We start from the raw sequence: 19,359 nt of genomic DNA, 5'->3' as shown, positions 1-19,359 counted from the left end.
GACACAATATCTCTTATTTTTGCAATGTTCCTCAGCTGAAAAAAAAGCATGTATGAACAACAGATTTAACATGGCTTTTAAAACACAGTAATTTCTAATATCACTGCAATTTGAAGATGACAAACCCCCCAAAACTTGCCTGATCATTGGGGGGATGCTATCTGGAGCAAAAATTAACATTTCTGTTTTATCAGGGTTCAGTTGACAGTAAATTGTCTGCCATCTATTTGTTAATGGAGACTAAACAATCCTGCAAGAGAGAGAGTTTGTCTAGCCTGTCTGGGCTTAAAGAAGAATTTAATTGTACATCATCTGCATAGCAGTTATAGGATATACCTTTAAAACTACTAATAATCTTGCTAAGAGGGAGCATATAGAGATTAAAAAGAAGAGGGCCTAGGACAGAACCTTGAGGCACACCACAAGACAGAGGAACAGAGTCTGACATATGAGTGTAAGATGTGTTTCAAACATTGCTGCTACCAATATTAATATTAGATCTTTTTTGCTTTGTAAAGTTTCACAGAAAGAAAGGATGTTTCACCAAAATATTTTCAATGTTTTTTTTATAGTATATATAGTTTTTTTAATAGTTTTTGTATAGTTTTTTTATATTTTTATAATGTTTTTTTTATAGTTTTTATAAGTAAACATTGTTTTGCTAAGTATGTTTTGTGCTGTTATGATAAAAATTAATTTAAACTTTAGCCTTTAAATGCAGTAATGTAGATTTATCTGCGTGCAAAACATGCAAAAATGATCATGTTTGCTGTTTGTTAAAAGTAGTTATTAAAAAGGAGTTGAAACAACACAAATCCTGTTTTTTTTGTGACATTTGTTTTGTTCAATCAACTAAAATCTGTAAAACTTAATAAGTTAACTTATTTCCTTTAAGTTGTCCCAACACAGATCACTAGTGTGGAACCCAGTATTTTGTACAGTGAGCCTTTAACTTCTTGCATGCTCCAAAGTACTTTTCTACAAAAAAAAAAGTTCAATATTAATAATCCAAAAACAAACCAAAAGTGCTTTAGGGGTAGTATTACATGTATTTAGTTGCTTAAATATCTATTTCTGACCTGTGATTATATTCACACATTGGTAGTCAGCATAAACTGAACTTATACCACCGCACCATGTTGATGTGCTATGTGATGTTTTCAGTGCTGCTCAGTGTTTTACCTGGGATTGACCTGACTGACAGGGATGTTGAGACGGGCAGCGATGTCTTCCACAGTTTCGTTACCCTCTGAGATGATGCCCACACCCTTGGCGATGGCCTTGGCAGTGATGGGGTGATCTCCTGTCACCATGATGACTTTGATTCCAGCGGAACGGCACTTTCCCACAGCATCAGGCACGGCAGCACGGGGAGGGTCAATCATAGACATCAAGCCCACAAAGCAAAGGTTGTCTGTCTGGAAATTGACATCATCGGTGTCAAAGGCGAAACCTTTCGGGTACTGGTCCTCAGGCATTAAGACATGGCAGAATCCTGTTGAAAGAACGCAGGTTTACACATACTTAAATATTGTAGACTCTAGTGTCATTATGGACTCTGGGTGAAAAGTTTGGAATATTTCAGTTTTTTTTTTCTTTCAAAAAAAGTCTGGTATGCTCACCAAACTAAATTTATTGATGAAAAACAGCAAAAACATAAAATATTATTGCAGTTAAAATTATATTTTGGGGTTCTCTATCTGGATGTATTTTAAAATGCAATTTATTCAAATTATAACAAGATCTAAATTATTTTAAATCTAAATATTTTGCTAAAATGCATTTGAATACAAACTAGTTATTTTATCTAATTATACAATTATCTTATTTATCTTTATAAAGGGGCTTATTTTAAAATTTTAAAAGGAGGCTTAAATAAAATATTTAACATTTAAAATAACTGATTTACAGCAGATATACAGCATTCATCATTCAAAAATATTTCAAATTAACACATTTTTAATCATCCCCTTCAGGCTGCTGACTATAAGAATCTTTGCAATGTACATGTAAACTAACCCTAACCTTAACTGTTAATTAACACTACAACGCGATTTAGCTGACATATAATACATAAACATACTTACAGTCTAAGGGATGTCTAAAGAGGACTATCCAAATATACCTAACCCAAATATTCAAGAATGCTATGACCAATTAGAATGAAATATTTCAGAGTGATGTCAGTATATTACTCACCCAGCACTCGCTCTCCAAGTCCTCCAAGCTCCAGGTAGGCATTCTGAAAGGCCTCCTTCATCTCCTCGTCCATAGGCTGCTCTTTGCCCTGCAGCATGATGGTGGAACAACGGTCTAAGATGCGCTCTGGAGCCCCCTTCATCACCAATAGGTAGCGGTTATCATTATTGTCCTCTGTCTCATGGATGGACAGCTGTGGGTATATGAAAAAAAGAATTAATTGTTTATAGAAATGCTAGTCAGTGGAATATGACAACATATATACTATGTTGGACCTGTAATCATTCGTTTTAGTTATATACAGTTAAAGTCAGAATTATTAGATGCCCCTGAATTATTAGCCCCACTGTTTATTTTTTCCCCAATTTCTATTTAATGGAGAGAAGATGTTTTAACATATTTCTAAACATAATAGTTTTAATAACTCATTTCTAATCACTGATTTATTTTATCTTTGCCACAATGACATTAAATAATATTTTACTAGATATCTTTCAAGACACTTCTATACAGCCTAAAGTGACATTTAAAGGTTTAACTAGATTAATTAGGTTAAATAGGCAGGTAATTAGGGTAATTAGGAAAGTTAGTGTATAACAATGGTTTGTTCTGTAGACTATCAAAAAAAAATAATAATAATATTGTCCTTAATATGGTTTAAAAAAAATTAAAACTGCTTTTATTCTAGCCAGAATAAAACAAATAAGAATTTCTCCAGAAGAAAAAATATTATAAGACATACTGTGAAAATTTCCTTGCACTGTTAAACAGGGGTAATATAAAAAAAATAAAATAAAAAAAGAGGGGCAAATAATTCTGACTTCAGAATAGGATAAAATAACTTCCAAATAATTTGGAAATTATTAAAGTGAAGTTTGGGGTTATTGTTTCTGTATCCTATTTATTTGATATATTTATATATATATATTTATGTAAATGCAATATTTATTATTTAAACTTAAATTTGGCACATTTTTTGCAATAAAAAGAAGAAAAGGCATAGATAGATCAAGACAAAGGAGAAAATTGTTACACCAAAAATATACTGCTGCATGAAACAAAACAATATATATGTTTTATTTATAGCCACCAATATTGACCTTATTCTTTAATGCGCGTGTGCGCACATTTTCAAGAATATTTTAGAACTTCCGATTCAGTTCCCTATGGGAGAAATGACTAGGAATAATAAACAGCAGAAAACAGTCAAACAACTTGCTCGACAAACAAGTGTTTGCATGACTAAACAGGCCGAGTTGAATAATTAACTAAGATAATATCAGTTTGCAACATCAAGCATCATAACAAGCTGTTTTTAACGCCTAAAACTGGAAATGAATGGAAGAGAATGAAACCTGAAGTCTCGAGCCAAAAAGATTCAAATGGCTGCACCCGCTCGTACACAGAGAATATAACAATGAAGTGAATATAACAATGAAGTGAATTTAACAATTTTTAACAACTCCAAGACCTCAGCCGTCTTTATAGAGTGTTTCTTCATAATTGTTGTGTGTAGAATTATCCCTCAGCTTCTCTTTTGGTTTATATTTGGTGTCTAACTAATAACAAACCTGATATTTGTTGGTGGAGTTGAATGGGATTTCGGCTACTTTCTTGTTCTTTTCTCTCATTGCTTTGACTGAGCCACTGGACAGCTCGATACACTTAAGCAGGGCAGACTCAGAAGCGTCACCAGCTACGTCCCTCTTGAGAATGGGCAGAGAGTCTTGTCCCGCCTTAAACACAGCTCTGTTACACAGAGCCGCCACACGGGCCAGAGCCACCCAAGTCACAGAGCTCTTATCAAACGACGCACCTGCAGAGACAGATCACCTTAGACTCTGGATAGAAAAATAGGTGTCATATGTTGAGTCATAACAGAAGAAAAGAACAAACCTGACTGATCTTCAGTGGTGTCGGCTTCGTGGATCTGATTGTCAAACCACATGTGTGCCACAGTCATTCGATTCTGGGTCAGAGTTCCAGTCTTGTCTGAGCAGATCGTTGAGGTGGATCCCAGCGTCTCTACGGCTTCCAGATTCTTAACCAGGCAGTTCTTGCGAGCCATTCGCTTGGCAGTCAGAGTGAGACACACCTGAGATTAAAAAGACATTCATTAAATTATATTAAGAAGTTTAACATCGTGTCCAACTACACGTGACACACAGCAGAATAAACAGCCATCTTTTCAATAATGATTATTTTAATAATTAATTAACAAGCTAAAGAATCTATTGACTAATTAATTACTTAATAACAAAAACGGCTAAAGGTATTTACGCATACATCTTGACACACTTGCATAGTCTATTCAAATGCAATGTGTAAATTAAATCTAAAATCTGCTATAATGTTGCTGTATTTTTAGATGAACTTGAGTCTTTTTCTAGGGAATCAGACTACACTGATTGTGCTAAATGTTTCTGATTCAATTAAATGGTTCATAAAAGTCATTCATTTAACAATTAGACTACCATATCTTTGCTTAATGTTGTTGATGAACTAAAAAAATTATAAAGAAATTCACATGGGAAACACTGAGTCATTTAGGAATCAGGCTGCACATGTCATGCTAAATGTTCTTGATTAATCAGAATGCTCATAAACATAACTCATTGGGAACACTGGTTGTGTTGCAGGATTTTGATTCACTACAAGGTTCATAAGAGTCATTAACTCAGGAATCAGACATTGGGCCCTATCATACACCCGGCTCAATAAGAGCAAGAAGTGTTTGGCGCAATTTGTTGCTTTTTTTCAGACCAGCACAACTCTAATTTTCATGTTTTGCGCCACGTTGTTTGAATAGCAAATCCCTTTGCTCCACTTTGTGACCTCATGGGTGTGCCGGTCTAAAAAGGAGGTGTGTTTTAAGGTACATTGTTGGCACGTTGCTTTTTTGAGTAACTCAAACAGACCGCGCAATTGACCAACTGACTGCAACTCTAAAGCATACCTGTCAACCCTCCCGTTTTTCCCGGGATTCTCCCGTATTTTACAGTTCTATTCTGCTATCATCCCGTAAAGGTATTTTCTCGTATTTCTCCCGTATTTTCAGCCTTTCTCTGAAGGATGGCAAATAAACATTTAAAGAGTCGAGCCTCCCTATACGCAACCCGTAACGCCGAACCCCAATGGGCCGTCCCTTGCTCTTAAATGCGGTGTGTTCTGTGTCTGTTCTGTTCTTCTTAAAAACAATTTAAATAATTCATTCATTCGTTGCTCTTTATTCAGAATGTGATAGTAATACAGTGAGGAAACGGCTAATGAGATTTGATGGCTTGACTCTATTTCATTATAATAACTATTAATTCTAATAAGCTGAACTGTTTGCTAATGTATTTGCTGCTAATGTATATATTTATTTTTTCTTTTGTAAATAATAATAATAAAACATATTACTGACCATTTAACTGTTTATTTACAACGAAACAGCTCCAAATAAGCATATTTAGTAACTTGGGGATTTTTTTTAAAGCGGGGGTCGGAGGAATCCCTTATTATGGTGCGTATATCCCTTATTTTAACATTCCTATGTTGACAGGTATGGTCTAAAGTCCAGTGCTGAGTGCGTTAGTTATGCGCCTACGCGGGTCCAAGCTTACACATTGCTTAATACACACAGGATGTACAGCAATACACATATATTTTTACAGAGGACCAAAATACAGGATTAAAATGTTACAAAAATTATTTTTACATTAATAAATAAATAAATAAAAAACACTACCTCCATGCCTTCTTGACCCCAGGGGGCTTTTTCAGTTTATACATGATAATTTGCATTAGCATAATGGTATTATAATTAGTAGTATTATTTTTTATATGCATATTTATATTTGTTTTAATAAAAAACAAGTTTAGATTTGTCCACCTGTCTGGTTTTGGACCATATGGAACACAGAATAGGATGTGTGTTTGGATATAACTCAGTTTTTTAACCCCACTTCGTTATTATTGTTCATTTTTTTGTTTGCTGAAAATTATAACTGAATTTAAAAAATGTTTTAAAACAAATCTTTGCAGTTAACAAACTAAATTAAATCTGTAGGCTTATGGATGTATTCAGTGGAGTGTGTTTCCACCGTTTCCTTATCCACGAAAGTAAAGTAGTAAAGAGTAAACGTAAAGACAAAGATAAAGTAAAAAGGCAGAATGGAGAAGGCTCGTTATTTATCCTCATGTTGTAGATGATCTGTTTAACTGTTTTCTCACAAGTAAAGCATTCGGTTTTTCCACTTACAAAGTCCGCCATGTTAATAGCAAATGCATCATGGAGCAACGCAACTGGCTCTTAAACAGAATGGGAGATGAGAGTTGGATTGGTTTAATGCACCTTATGCTCAAAACACACCCATAACTCATTAGCAAAATAAGCACAAACCTGTTATACCATGTGCCAGGGCACAGAGCGTATTTTTAAAATAGCAAAAGTGGATTCGGACACACCCTTAATGCTTTTGTGCCATGTGCTTTAGACTTTGCGCCTAGATCATTAAAGTAAAGCCCTATATGTTTGGAAATTGAACTATTATTTATAGTTATTTGCTTGGGGGTAGGGGTGGAGTGACAGAATGGTTCATAACATGAGAATCTATCTACTCTGTCTGTGTTAAATATTTAGAAACCACCAAAAATGATTATGAGAGTCATTAATTCAGAAACTGGACTACAATGGTTTTGATTACTACCCTGCTGTATTATACTCAAATGCCTAGTAGACTGCATATGCTCACAGTGACAGTAGCCAGCAGACCCTCAGGCACATTAGCGACGATGATCCCAATAAGGAAAATGACAGCCTCCAGCCAGGTGTATCCCAAAATGACGGCCAGGATGAAGAAGCTCACGCCTAGGAAGACGGCTACGCCTGTGATGATATGAATAAAGTGCTCGATCTCCTTGGCGATGGGTGTTTTCCCTGTCTCCAGTCCTGAGGTCAGTGTGGCGATGCGGCCCATCACTGTGCGGTCACCAGTGCAGACCACAACACCGCGAGCAGTGCCTGACAGAAACAAAGCATTTAGTGCTTCAGAACTTACAAGAAGTTGACTTTTTGACATTTCGCAATAATAAAATGCATACCTTCTACACAGTTGGTGGAGAAGAAAGCGATGTTACGGGTTTCCAGAGGATTGTCATGAGTGCAGTCAGGTGATCTTGTCTGAGGTTCTGATTCGCCAGTCAGGGAGGAGTTATCCACCTATGTGTGATGTCAGAGACACATGATCGTTTAGGTGGCACCGCAGGTAGGACTGCTGACAAATAACTGAGGTTTATAAACCATGTACCTTGCATCCATGAGCAGAGATGATTCTGAGGTCAGCAGGGATTCGGTCTCCACCTTTGACCTCCACCAGGTCGCCTGCAACCACTTCCTCAGCGTTGATTTGCATCTTCTCCCCTTCACGGATCACTAATGCTTGCTGTGAATAAGAAAAGCGTTAGAGTATTTCACACATAGTGTTTCTGTTTTGTGACCAACCACTAAAGCCCAGAGTATACTTGATTTTTTTACACATACAGTACACTATGGTAAGTGTATTACATGGGGGATGCAAATTTAATCGCATTGCGAGGACAAATATCTTTTTCCACTAGATTGTTCACAATCCGCTACCACTGAAGCAGACAGTTAGATGGGCCCAATTAGAAACATGGCTGCCCAAGCAAGTAAAAAGCAAGAAGTTTTATTTACAATCATAATGGCGTTCATGTTTTACAGACATATTCTTAAAAGAAATGCTTTTGTATTGCTAAATTTAGCTAATGATAGTCCATTATAATAACTGCTGTACAATATTCGGTCCCACTTTATATTAAGTGGCCTTAACTAATATGTACTTACACAGGAATTAACAGTTTGTTACAATGTACTTATTGTGTAAATACATGTATTTATTGAGTATTTATTGATTAAATACCGGTATGTAATTACATCTGTAATTAACTTCTGTATTTACATTTGTAAATACACTGCTGACCATTCCCTACACCTTAACCCACCCTTAAACCTACCCACACCACCAAACCTGTCCATAACCCAGCCCCTATCCCAACTCAAGAGCACCACAAGTGTTCTCAAATACATTAGTACCACAGTAAGTACATTGTATTTATTTTTTGATTCAAGTACATAGTAGTTAAGGACACTTAATATAAAGTGGGACCCAATATTCTACATCACATTTTAAATTCTGACTTGACAGAATAGACCACCCTGTCAGAAAAGTCTACCTAGCAGGCACACGTCATAAGACGTGACCAAAATTTAATGTACATCCAGCGTCCAAGAACGTTATTTTGATGTCCAATGACATTGATATTTGGTTCATTTTAGGTTGTGTCGGAAAGTTTTCAAAATCTAATGTCAAGCCAACATCTTAAACCAACGTTATATTAATGTCAAATACTGACATTTATTCACCAGGTATGGCAACCAAAATCCAATATCTGTCATTATAGTGGTAATGCCCACACAATGTCAAGCTGCAACATTATTAGGCGTTGATATTTGGTTAACTTTAGGTTGGAGGTTAGACACTGATGTCGGCCAATTTTCACTTTAATACAAAATGCAACATCCCCACGACGTTGGGGTACAATGTCAAATCTGATGTCATGTTGAAGCAGGGAATTAGTTTTTTGCAGCTTTTATGTATAAATTAATGTTAATTTATTTTTGATCTGAAAAAATTAACAAATTTTTTGAAAGTCCAAATACTGCAGAAAACAACTTTGTGAGTGAATAATCTGTTAAATATTACCGCGCTTCTGCTGTTCAGAATAACAACCGCAGACAACATCTTATGCGTTTTATGAACTAGCAACAATATATAATGACATGTGCAGGTATAGTAGTTGAATTCTATTTCTTAGGGCAATATTTTTTTTATCCCTGGTACCCCTTCACACTCGGTTTCAAGGACCAAAGGGAAGATGTAAGGGTAGGGTTAGGCATAGGAGTATAAATAGGATTGAAATTGGATCTTAGAGTTGGGAAAGAAGAACAAAAACAACTATTAAGATGGCAAAACAATAAATGCTGTTAAACGTGATGAGCACATGTCTGAGGGGATTAAGAGATATCCACAAGTGAATCACTACAAAAAACACTTTTAGGGCTCATAACTTTTGAAAATAAAAGCTGTTTTTTGAGTGCCTGTGTATCTACACATTATTAAGTGGAGTGCACTATATAGTCTGTGTGTTTAAATGTGCATGCATACTAATGAACACATAATAAATGTAAGTAAACGTTGGGTTTAGAGTGTTGCTAGTACCTGGGGCACCATGTTTTTGAAGGACTCCATGATCTTGGAGCTCTTTGCCTCCTGGAAGTAGGAGAAGCAGCCGGTAATGATGACCACGGCAGACAGGACGATTCCCAGGTACAACTGGATGAAACCACAAGAAGACAAACAATAAGTTTTCATATTTACTGCAGGTTTGTGTAATTAATGTTGCTGATGGGTAATGTGTATGCACATTATCTCCAGCTGGATCATCTTCGGTTGCAGCCTGGATGGCATAGGCCAGGAAGCAGAGAATGGCTCCAATCCAAAGCAAGATGGAGAAGCCTCCGAACAGCTGACGACAGAATTTAACCCACTCGGGTGTTGTAGGTGGTGGGGTCAGAGCATTTGGCCCATCGCGTGCCAGAAAGTCTCTGGCCTTTGCATTGGTTAAACCCTGTGTTGGAGAAAAATAGAGATCAGGAAGTAACCCAATGCAAATATTCTCTCCCTCTGGTCATCCAACATTTGGTGACTTTCAGGAAAAACAAGTAGCCTAAATGGAGAATGTCAAAATTTTATTGTCAAAGTGGCAACGGCCATTGAACCAGAGTTTCAGCTAAAAATCTCACCTACAACATGGAAAAGGTCACCTACAACTTCACATGAGTGCAAGTAAATAAACAGCACATTTTCATTTGGGCATGAAGTAAACATATAAATATTGTGTGAAACATATCAAAATATGCTGTTGTAACAGAGGCCAGCTAGTAAGTGACAGACGCTAGAGGCCATGGTCTTTAGCCTCCTTGTTAGAGCAACTGACTCCCATGTGGAAGGTCGCTGGTTCTATCCCAGCTCGGAGCGGGTTGGGTGGTGTAGGACCGGTGGGATTACATTGGTGCCATGAATCGGATGGGAGTGAGTTTTAGGGGGGTGAGTGTAACAGAGGCCAGCTAGTAGGTGCGGTGCAGGTAAACCTCACTCCTCTGACCTCTAAACGTGCTCTAGCAACAAAAGCTAGAGGCCATGGTCTTTGGCCCCGTTTACACTAGTGCGTTTTAGCTTTAATACAGCGTTTTAGATCAAAAACGATCCATGTCCACAATAGCGTTTCACCTAGTGTTTCTGAACATATCAAAAACGTATACCACCTGACCATTCGCGCACTCTAGGCATGCGCATTCGAGTATAAACAGGAAGCATGTGTCTCGCTCGGCATTGGGTTATTGTTAGTCAACAAACACCCGTTGAACAATGAACGCAATGGCAAAGAAAGCAAGAGAGGTATTTTTGTGGACAGACGATGAGGTCGAGTTGTTACTAAACGTAACAAATGAATAACTGCACAATGGCGCCTAAAACAGACAATAATGCAAGCAACACTCCCATTTCTGTGTCCATGTTGTTGCTTACAGTAAAGGCTGGTCTGCTGTCTTCCGGTAGCGTTAACGCCATGTGTTTTAGTCATGTGATAGGGGCTTGATGAATAAGGGAAGGATACGCAATGACACAAAAGCCCCGATCAGGTAGCAAATGTCGGCAGCCCCGCCTCCGTTTTTAGATGTCTCCGTTTTCCCCCATCCACACTGAGATGGAGCAGCAGCGTTTCAGAATGAAAACGGCTAATCCAGCGTTTTCAAGACGCTCCGTTTTCAGCACTCGAAAACTCTGCCGTAGTGTGGACGGTTGGCATAACCGTAGCAAAACTTATGTGTTTTCAAACTAAAAAGCATTAGCCTTTAGCCTCCTTGGTACAGCAACCGACTCCCATGCGGAAGGTCACTGGTTCGATACCAGCTCGGAGCAGGTTGGGTGGCATATTACCGGGGTTACACTGTGTGCTACTAAATGTCAAAGGTGGACATAAGATAACTTAAAATGATTTAGAACACACACACGCACAGTCGCACACACACATAATGGCTGTTTCTCAATATGCATTCCTCGAAGATCTTGCGTCTTTGTGTTCTCATGTAAAGTCATCATCAACTGCCAAAGTTCAGTTCCAAATCTTAAGACCGCAAGAACAAAGGAAAGTACCTAGATATGTTCTTGGTATCGGGTATGCACCAATATGCAGACTTGAGCACCAAACTCGCTCGGGAACTCATTGCGACAGCAGGTGGGATCCGCAGCATTTTATATAGATTGATTATTAATGTTTAAAGATATAACTAGGAGTTTCCCTAAATTAAACGGTTAAAGTAAACATCACCATGAAAATCTTAATAGAGGCATAAACACATTAAAGGGGTTTATTTGTTGAAATTCGTAATAAAATATGTTTTATTTGTATTGTGCAAAGTATATTTGTAAGGATTTTATACATAGTGTATATTGTGAAAAGGGGAAAAACAATAAATCGTTGGAGAATTGCTGTAAGGTTTAAATCATTTTCAGTTATAAATGTGTGAAGGTCAGGATGTGATCTGTGCTCTCGCTGTCTCCCGAGTTCGTTCGTCCGTGGTGACCTGGCAAGACGGGTCTCCACGAGAACGCAAGTTCCTTCTCAGCGTTCTTGAATTGAGAAACAGCCAATGAATTAGAAAGAGTATGATGCCCCCTAGTGTTTTGTAAGAAAACACATAGTAAAAAGGCTATTCCCAAGACCAAAGATGTGACCAAAAACTTAAAAAATGTTTTTATTTTGAGCATTATTATGTTACATTTATAATATTTTTATACATAGACATAAAATTACATTTAATGCATAAATAACTTTGGTAACACTTTAAAATAATGGTCCAGTAGTTATTGTTAGATAATGTATTTACTAACATGAACAAACAATTAGCTATACATGTATTATTATATTTATTCATATTACTTAATGTTTGTTAATGTTATTTAAGTAAATAATGTTAATTCATGATGCATTAACTAATGTTAACAAGAACATCTTTGGATTTTAATAATGCATTAGCAAGTGTTGAACTATGATTAATAAATGATTTATAAGATTATTCATAATTAGTTAATTTTAGGAAATGTATTAACTAATGGACCATCCTTCTACAGAGCTACCATAACTTTTTGAGTGATCTTATGTTAAAAAATAAGATCTACAACATAATAAATTAACATTGTTTTTAATAACTGCATTTTCTTCATCACTAACAGTTGTTTTTATAGACGAACACACAATTATATAAAAGCGCTATTGACATTATTTTGTTAGTTAAAAAAGTCTTAAAAAGTCGCTTTTCATCCTTTGGTATCCATCGTGAGATTTAAAAGTTGCTTGCATGTGTTTAATTAAAAAGACAGAATTATATGTACGGTGTTTCCTGTAGTGGTCAATACTGCAAAGTGAGGCACACTGATCATTCTCAAGACCACTGATGATGTGATCTCAGATTTAAACTTAATTATTTTCTGCAGAACTATTTAAATATATGTGAATTTAAATTGCACACCTCATTTTTTTAACTACACAATGGTGGCTTTTAACAGACACTAAATAATAAGTCACTTTACCTGAACAATGTCTGTCTGAAATTTCCGGCATACTTCCTCGACTGACATCTTGTGTTCTGTCTGAAATTGAAGTAAAAATGGAAAATGTGACAAAGGATGAAGACAAAAGACTTCATCAAGCTACTTTGCCAGTGTAATACTTACAAGGGGAACTTCTTTCTTCAGATCATCGAGATCCTTTGCCCCCTTTTTCTTTTTTGGAGAACCTTTTTCATCTTTGTCTTGCGTGGTGGCCACGCGGTAGCTGTCCGATCGCCCATACTAAAACACAAATACAATAGTCAGTTATTGACTGCACACAGTTTATTGTAGTTCAGGAATAATGACCAGCAATTTTCATTCTTCACGATATCATCAGTTCAAAGAGGTATTTCAATTATATCATGTCATTTGTCTCCTTCCTGTCATTTGTGGCAGCACAAAAAGGCAAGAGTCTTGTTTTTCATCAAAGTCAATCTGATTAGGTTTAATATGAGTCTGTTTCTCATTAAAGTGACATGAAAGTGTAAACTGTAAAAAGATAGTTCAAAGAAGAGAAAATCTAATTCATTACACTTTGTTCTTTATTTAAATTAATTCAAAGATCAAAGGATATGTGAAGTGTAATATTCCAGTTCTGTTTTCCTCTGACATGCGGATTATTTCATCTGAGCCGAAATTTGAGTTGAGGTTATTATACTTTCATCAACAGATTTTGACCTTTCAGTATGGTTTTCACTCCTCTTTGTGAATCCTGTGTTTCTATTGGCTGTATGTGTGATTCCACCATACTGGAAGAAGGTGGCATAGAATTAATCCATCAGAGCCAAAATGGCTCCCGTGAGGTTTAGGTGGGGTTATTTTAGGGGAACAGTCATCATTAAAGCAGGAACCTGTGTATCATCTAACACCACCGGCTGACCAATACCGAGCTTCCAGAACAACCAGCACAGACTCCTCAGGGGAATAAAGAGCTATTCTTGTAGCCCAGTCGATATGTGAATTGTGAATTCCCTTCCAGGAAATTACTGAGGCAAGACCCCGTGGAACAGAACCACTCACATGAGTGTCTGGATGAGTGGAGCCCCCTGATGGACAATGTATGAAAAGAAGCAGACCAATTTGTTGTTTCTGTACTTTTATATTCTAGAAACATAATATATTTATCACTTTTATCATAAGTTATATCTTAGAAAGGTAATATATTTACTCTTTCAAAATGGTTTATATATATATATATATATATATATATATATATATATATATATATATATATATATATATATATATATATATATATACACACACACATACTATCAGTCAAAAGGATTTTCTAAATGATTTAAAATAAGCTTCTCCTGCTCACCCAGGCTGCATTTATTTAATCAAAAATACAGTGCAAATTGTGAAATTGTAAAATGTTATTGCACAATAAAATAACTGTTCAAAAGTAGTTTATAATTTAATTTAATAAATTATTCCAGTGATTTAAAAGATATATTTTTTAGCTTAATTACTCCAGTCTTCAGTGACATAATCCTTCAGAAATCACACTAATATTAATTATTATTATTGTTATTAATATTATTAATATTATTGCTATTAATGCTAATAGTAGTAAAAACAGTAATGACTGGAGTAATGATTTTATTTGAAATTACATACAATAAAAAAGCAGTTATTTAATTTTTTTATAAGTAATAAATTGTTATTTTTTAAAAAGTTCATATTTTTACATTTAATAAAATATTCAGTTATTGATGAACAAAATATAAAAAAAACAACAACCAAACTTTTGACCGGTATTTATATTACATATTAATACAATAATAATCTGTACTAATAGACAAACATGTAATGTAATTATTTGTATGTTTTGTCCTGTAAGGAAAATGCGATATAAGTCTGAAATTATTATATTTAATATTTTATGAATATTATACTCATAATTATATTATATTACATGTGCTTATTTGAGTATAGCAATTATATGATAATGATATTAATATTAATATGAGAAATAACTTTGTTCAATATTCATAAATATTTAATAGTAATATTCTTACAATTAAAACATAATTTACCTGGTAGCATTTACAGTTGAAGTCAGAATTATTAGCCCCCCTTTGATTGTTTTTAATATTTGGCAAATGATGTTTAACAAAGCAAAGAAATTTTCACAGTACGTCTGATAATATTTTTTCTTCTGGATAAAGTCTCATTTTTATTATTTTGGCTAGAATAAAAGCAGTTTTATTTTTTTTTAAAATCCATTTTAAGGTCAATATATATATATATATATATATATATATATGTATTTATATATATAAAAGCTTAAAATAAAGTAATTTAACATAAGGAAAAAAAAGAGAAAATATCCTGGTTTCATAAACAAGCGATGCTTTAAGGTCTATCTAGAACAGATTTCTCTCTTGATTAAATGTGCAATTTCAACCAGTGACGTCAAACGTTCACGAGACCGAAAGACGTCGACTTACGCACATGACCAGTTGACACCTATTAAAACACAATGAGAATGTGAGAGAAGGAGATGGATGGATAGAGAGCTGAAACACAACAGTGGACAGATGGAAAGAGAAAAGCGGAGGAGGCACTAACAGACAGAGAGAGAGATTAGCAGAGAGAAAGAGGTGGAGAAAGAGGAATATTTGCCACTTCCTGTGGGGTAATTAGATATTGACCCGCTGCTCTCTCAGCGTGAGGGCCTGTCGCCGTCAGCAGGCGCATTTAATGCCTGATGACTCTCTGCACGACAACACCTGCCCCAAAACCAACACACACACACTGCAGCAGCACGGATCCTGTGACAGGAGCGAGCGTGTGTGGGTGTGCGGTAGGTGACACTACTCAATAATTGAGTGAAAAGAAAGTGAGGATCCCCCTATCAGATCTTACAGATGAAACACTATGAAGTCACTATAGAGACCGGCTTGACTTTGTAATCGTGGCTAAAAGAGTCTAGAAAAAAGAAAAAGAGCTGACGACACACCTGGAAACACAGCAAACAGACCCTCTTTTATCTGAACAAGATGACAACAGCAGCTGAATATACAAAGAACAAAGGGAACGGTGGGAGAAAATGAAAGGAGGAGGAAACAACAATATGAGAATGGAAAACTGACTAAAAACCGGACAAATCTAATCTTTTAAGTTTATTTTACTCATATATATTTATGTTGTGTGTCTTTGTAAAGATGTAAAAGTGCGTGTGTCTGTGTGTGTGTGCGTGTGTGTGAGCACCTGCCGCAGATACATCTGCAATGATACCTGCACTGCGGTAAGAACAGAGAGGAAAGAGGAGAAGAGCGCTCTCTTTCTCTCAAAGATTGGAGAGATATATCAGATTTATTGGAACTTTGAGTACAGATCATGTTTAGAGATTCATTGTCGAACAACAGAGAGTGGCTTTTTTCACAGCTGATAATGGAAGAGGTATTGAACAGATTACCAAAAGTATTTCTCAAAATGTTATAGAGGTCAAAGAGCAAAAGGAGGTTTTCAAGTATCATAACAATGCAAGTACAATGGAGTTTTAAATTGAGTTTTTTCCAAATTGTAAGAAAGTCCTGGTCGGCTTAAATTTTAAAGCTGAATCAAATTAACCTTATGAGCAGGGTGCAAATTATAGGGTTTGGGGGGGATTGACCCCCTAATTAATGCTTGATCCTCCCTGAAGGACATCGAAACAACATGTATGGGGGAGGGGGTGGGGGGTCAGCTCTTTAATACTGAGAAAAATAATTTGCATATTAATTACAATTAATATAAATAATCTAATTAACAATATAAATATACATTTGACCACCCCTATAATGGTCCATACCACTGTGAATGCATAATCACGCCAATAGGTCTGCAAAAAAAACATTCAATGGTCTGAAACCGGCACCGCTGGACAACTTAACTATTCACAAAACTGTTTTATTGTAAAAAAAGCTGTTTGTTTCTACATATAGCCTAAAAGTAGTCAAAATAGATGCATAGTTTGACTTACAGTAACCTTGGGAGTAGCTAATTGGATACTCTAGGTCAGAATACACAACATTTCCCACAAAACACTGAAAACTTAAATACATATAATTGATAAACTAGATGTAATTTGAACAAATGCATACATTTGATTCACTGAAGCGTGTATTACAAAAACTAACATTACCGAAAAAGTTGACCCCCCTTGATCGTCAATGTAATATATCGCACCTTGATTATGAGTCCATTGAACTTATATCATGTTAAACTGACTTAAAACAGCTTGCCTAACTTTTTTTTAAAGTGCACATTAGAATAAGTAACATTTAATGAAATAAATCATGGAAGTAATTTAGGTATGAATAAATCATGGAAAGTCCTTTTTGGTATATTTAGATCATGAATCTTTTGATGACATATTACATATTTTTATTAATTTAAAATATCATAAAATTAATTTTATTAATAAAACCTATTATCTCATATATTTAAATAAATACATACGATTAAGTATGCTGGTAAATCTAATCACATCTACACACTAGCTGCAAAAGATCCAACCTGATCTTACCAGGAAACGTAATTATTTTAAGTTTTGTCGGTTTAGTGGTTAATTCGTACGAATTCGTATGAATTCAGTTGTACAAAAATATACGGTTTTTAAAAAGAGTCGTGGCACCCAACTCCACCCATAAACCCAACTATTGGGGGATGAGCAAATCTTACTTAATGGTTTTCATACTAATTCATATGAATTAGCGCCCCATTCGCACAGGGCTTCAGCGTCAACGCTTGACTGAAGGCGTGTCTGAAGTTGGGGCTAACGCAATCGTCATAGCAGCATCAGCCAATGAAATACAGACAGCAATAGGCCACTGTCTAGCAGGTGTATTTGCATACAGCAGTCTGATTGGCTGACGCTTCCGTCGGTGCTTGAAAAGTTCAGCTAGTCCCAACTTCTGCAGCGAGCAACGCCTCTGAAGCGGCGCCAACAGATCCACAATGCAGTTCGGCAACGCCTGACGTCACCAATTCAAAGTGAATAGCTGACATTTGTTTTTAAATTATATTCATAACTAGGATTAAACTTACTTAATCATACTTCTAACTAGTTAAACACGCCATTTAAGTCAGTTCATTTTAATTAAGGTTCAAATTACTGTATTAAGGATTCAACTTAAAATTGTAAGGCAATCATTTAATATTACACTCAAAAAGTGATTCTTTCACTTAAATGTTTTACTGTGTTTAATCCAATTAATATTTGTTAAGTTAACTTAATTGGTTTGTGTTGAGAGAACATGAATGAACTGTGTGGAACGCAGCAATTTTTAAATATTAAAATAAATATGCTATATTTATAAAGTAAAAAGTAGTACTCTAATATTGGGTAGTTATCTAATTTATGATATAACTGTTCTTACAACACCACTGACTGCATGTTCCTTGCAGAGAAAAACACACTGCTCTGTGAGAGAACCAGAGACGATGAGCTGGAATTACACGCCAACATTGACTTTTCTACTGACTGACTGAGTCAAACGCACACACACATGCACACACACACACACACACACAGGTGCTGAGGTCTGTCCCATGAACTCTTTCCACAAATTATTGATGTTCTTGAAACTGAAGGACTCAGTCTGCACGTGTGTGTGCACGTTTGTTCACACTCTACACAAGAAAAGTGTGTTGCTGTTGGGCCAAGAGACCTATCTGTCCTATATAAGTTTAAATTGACTTTGCAAAAGAGAGACAGAAAGAGTGTACAATTATTAATATAAAAAGAGTTCTGAATGGAATATCTGCAGTGCAGGATGAGTCACCAATATTTAATATTTATTTTGCCAACTCGCCAAGCCTCACAGCAAATAAATATGGAGCAAAATCTATATACAGTCAAGCCCGAAATTATCATACTCAATATTTTTAGGCTTGACTGTATTCAAGCTTTATCATCATCATCATTTCTTTTTTTCAGCTTAGTTCCTTTAATAATCTGGGGTTGCTACAGCGGAATGAATCGCCAACTTATTCAGCATATGTTTTAAGCAGCAGATGCCCTTCCAGCTGCAACCCATCACAGGGAAACATCCATACACACTCATTCACACACATACACTACGGTCAATTAAGCTTACCCAATTCACCTGCACCACATTTGTTTAGACTGTAAAGGAAACGGAAGCACCCGAAGAAAACCCACGTGATCGTCCGAGAGAAAATGTAAAGTCCAGACAAAAATGCCAATTCTCGCTGTGAGGCGATTGTGCTACCCACTGTGCCACCGTGATGCCTTTTCAAGCTTTTTAATTATTTATGTAAACATTGTTTAATTGAATTGAATTGAATTTAACTTCTTTAAAGATCAAAAAGTGTCCCCAGGTTTTGAAAAACCTTAAAATTTACTTAAATTTACTTTAAATTACCTAACGTCACACTTAAAATCGATAGTGATTTTTAAAATCATTAT

The 19,359-nt window shown here is 35.8% G+C and overlaps 1 protein-coding gene across 2 annotated transcripts in view; it reads right to left on the bottom strand.

Moving 5' to 3' along the window:
- The window catches only part of atp1a3b (ATPase Na+/K+ transporting subunit alpha 3b), a 44,085-nt gene that overhangs the window by 11,958 nt on the left and 12,768 nt on the right, over positions 1-19,359 (bottom strand). The window contains exons 3-13 of one of the 2 annotated variants that reach the window (XR_015510616.1): positions 13,059-13,175; positions 12,915-12,974; positions 9,688-9,891; positions 9,483-9,596; positions 7,491-7,625; positions 7,285-7,402; positions 6,936-7,204; positions 4,096-4,294; positions 3,771-4,015; positions 2,200-2,392; positions 1,136-1,495 (exon numbers count right to left, since the gene is read on the bottom strand). Coding sequence is in view for 1 of the 2 variants with exons in the window: in NM_131685.2 (NP_571760.2) it covers positions 1,183-1,495; positions 2,200-2,392; positions 3,771-4,015; positions 4,096-4,294; positions 6,936-7,204; positions 7,285-7,402; positions 7,491-7,625; positions 9,483-9,596; positions 9,688-9,891; positions 12,915-12,974; positions 13,059-13,175 (1,967 nt within the window). In the remaining variant the exon portion in view is untranslated. 2 annotated transcript variants of the gene reach the window in all.

The sequence above is a fragment of the Danio rerio genome, chromosome 16 (genome assembly GCF_052040795.2).
Source record: "Danio rerio strain M-AB ecotype USA chromosome 16, GRCz13ab, whole genome shotgun sequence".
NCBI lineage: Eukaryota > Metazoa > Chordata > Actinopteri > Cypriniformes > Danionidae > Danio > Danio rerio.
The sequence above is the reverse complement of the archived record's forward strand: the minus strand, read 5'-3'. Positions and strand labels throughout refer to the sequence as shown.